General features: G+C 31.9%; 1 protein-coding gene across 1 annotated transcript in view; it reads left to right on the top strand.

Annotated features, from left to right (window-relative positions):
• The window catches only part of LOC136827915 (rhodopsin-like), a 2,152-nt gene extending 1,342 nt beyond the window's left edge, over positions 1 to 810 (top strand). The window contains exon 2 of the mRNA XM_067085378.1: positions 1 to 810. This exon is cut by the window's left edge and continues 448 nt beyond it. Coding sequence (XP_066941479.1) covers positions 1 to 686 — 686 coding nt within the window. The 3' untranslated portion in view covers positions 687 to 810.
• The last annotated feature ends 1,060 nt before the right edge of the window (positions 811 to 1,870 follow it).

Below are 1,870 nucleotides of genomic sequence, written 5' to 3' on the forward strand. Positions count from 1 at the left end.
TCGATCGTTACAACGTCATTGTGAAGGGTATTGCAGCAAAGCCTTTAACAACTAATGGTGCTTTGATGAGAATTTTGTTTGCTTGGACTCAAACTATCATTTGGTGCGCTCTTCCATTGTTTGGAATCAACAGATATGTCCCTGAAGGCAACATGACTGCCTGTGGTACCGACTACCTCAGTGATGATCTGATGGGCCACCTTTACCTGTATTTCTATGCTCTTGATTGCTATGTCCTTCCACTCTTCATCATCATTTATTGTTACACATTCATCTTGAAGGCTGTTGCTACTCACGAGAAACAGATGCGTGAACAGGCCAAGAAGATGGGAGTCAAGTCCCTGAGAAATGACCCAGAAGCCAGAAAGACATCTAATGAATGCCGCCTTGCTAAAGTTGCTCTCATGACTGTTTCACTGTGGTTCATGGCATGGACTCCTTACTTTGTCATCAATATGGTAGGCATGAATCACAAGCCTTTCATCACCCCTCTCTTCACCATCTGGGGTTCCGTTTTCGCCAAGGCCAATGCTGTGTACAACCCCATCGTTTATGCCATCAGTCATCCCAAGTACCGAGCTGCTATGGAGAAGAAACTGCCATGCCTTTCTTGCCAGACTGAGAGGGATGAGGACTCAGCTGTGTCTGAGAATACATCAACCACTGAAACCAATGAGAAGTGCTAAATACTTTATGGTGGCAGACTGTAAACAGAACTTGATGCCGGACTTGACGAGACCTAACTTATCCTTCGAAATATTTTTCTGAACTTTCATAAAATAATTCCTTTGAATAAATCCTTTGCATTGTTACATTTTTTTATTAGAACCTTTCATTTATAAGATTTATCTTCTTGTATTTATATTTTTCACAATACACATAACTGCAACGAAGTAATATTGTTTATTATTTTGTTTGATTAAATATAAACGAGCATGGATACAAATAGTCACATGCAAGTATTTCTACACACACATTATAGATATATTAAATTAGTTATAAGATGGTATATGCAAAGAGACGGAGGCACAAGTTGGAGAAGTGGTTCATGACAGAGCATAATAGAAAAATTACTTTCTTGTATTGCCATTGAAAGCATTGTTATCACTGTTATTTCTACAAAGCTAAGAGAAAAATGTATGAGCTCTGGTGACATAAATATACTTTAAATAAAGTCAATATAAGCTTAAAAGCAATTGTATGATAAATATCTAAGAACATCGAAATGTCAGCCCTTTTTCCAGATATTATATCCGAAATTTGTACCACACCCCACATGAAACATGTACACTTGCTGCTTCCCTTCTTGTAAACAGGTTTTTCACATGTTCCTTTGACTCAAATATTACTAATCACAAGCTGATAAAAAAACAGATACTTCATAGTATTACTTTCTTGTGGTAAATAACTCATTCGGAACAGTTTATGTATAGCATAAATTCACAGTGGTACAAAAATCATATAACGAAATTCCTAATACATATATATATATATATATATATATATATATATATATATATATATATATATATATATATATATATATATATATATATATATATATATGTGTGTGTGTGTGTGTGTGTGTAACATATTATATATATATATATATATATATATATATATATATATATATATATATATATATATATATATATATATATATATATATATATATATATATATGTGTGTGTGTGTGTGTGTGTGTGTGTGTGTGTATCAGTATATATATATATATATATATATATATATATATATATATATATATATATATATATATATATATATATATTATATACATATAAATATATATATGTATATGTGTGTGTGAATTGTAGAATCTTCTGGTCACTTTTTAACAGATACATAT

The sequence above is a fragment of the Macrobrachium rosenbergii genome, chromosome 42 (genome assembly GCF_040412425.1).
Source record: "Macrobrachium rosenbergii isolate ZJJX-2024 chromosome 42, ASM4041242v1, whole genome shotgun sequence".
NCBI lineage: Eukaryota > Metazoa > Arthropoda > Malacostraca > Decapoda > Palaemonidae > Macrobrachium > Macrobrachium rosenbergii.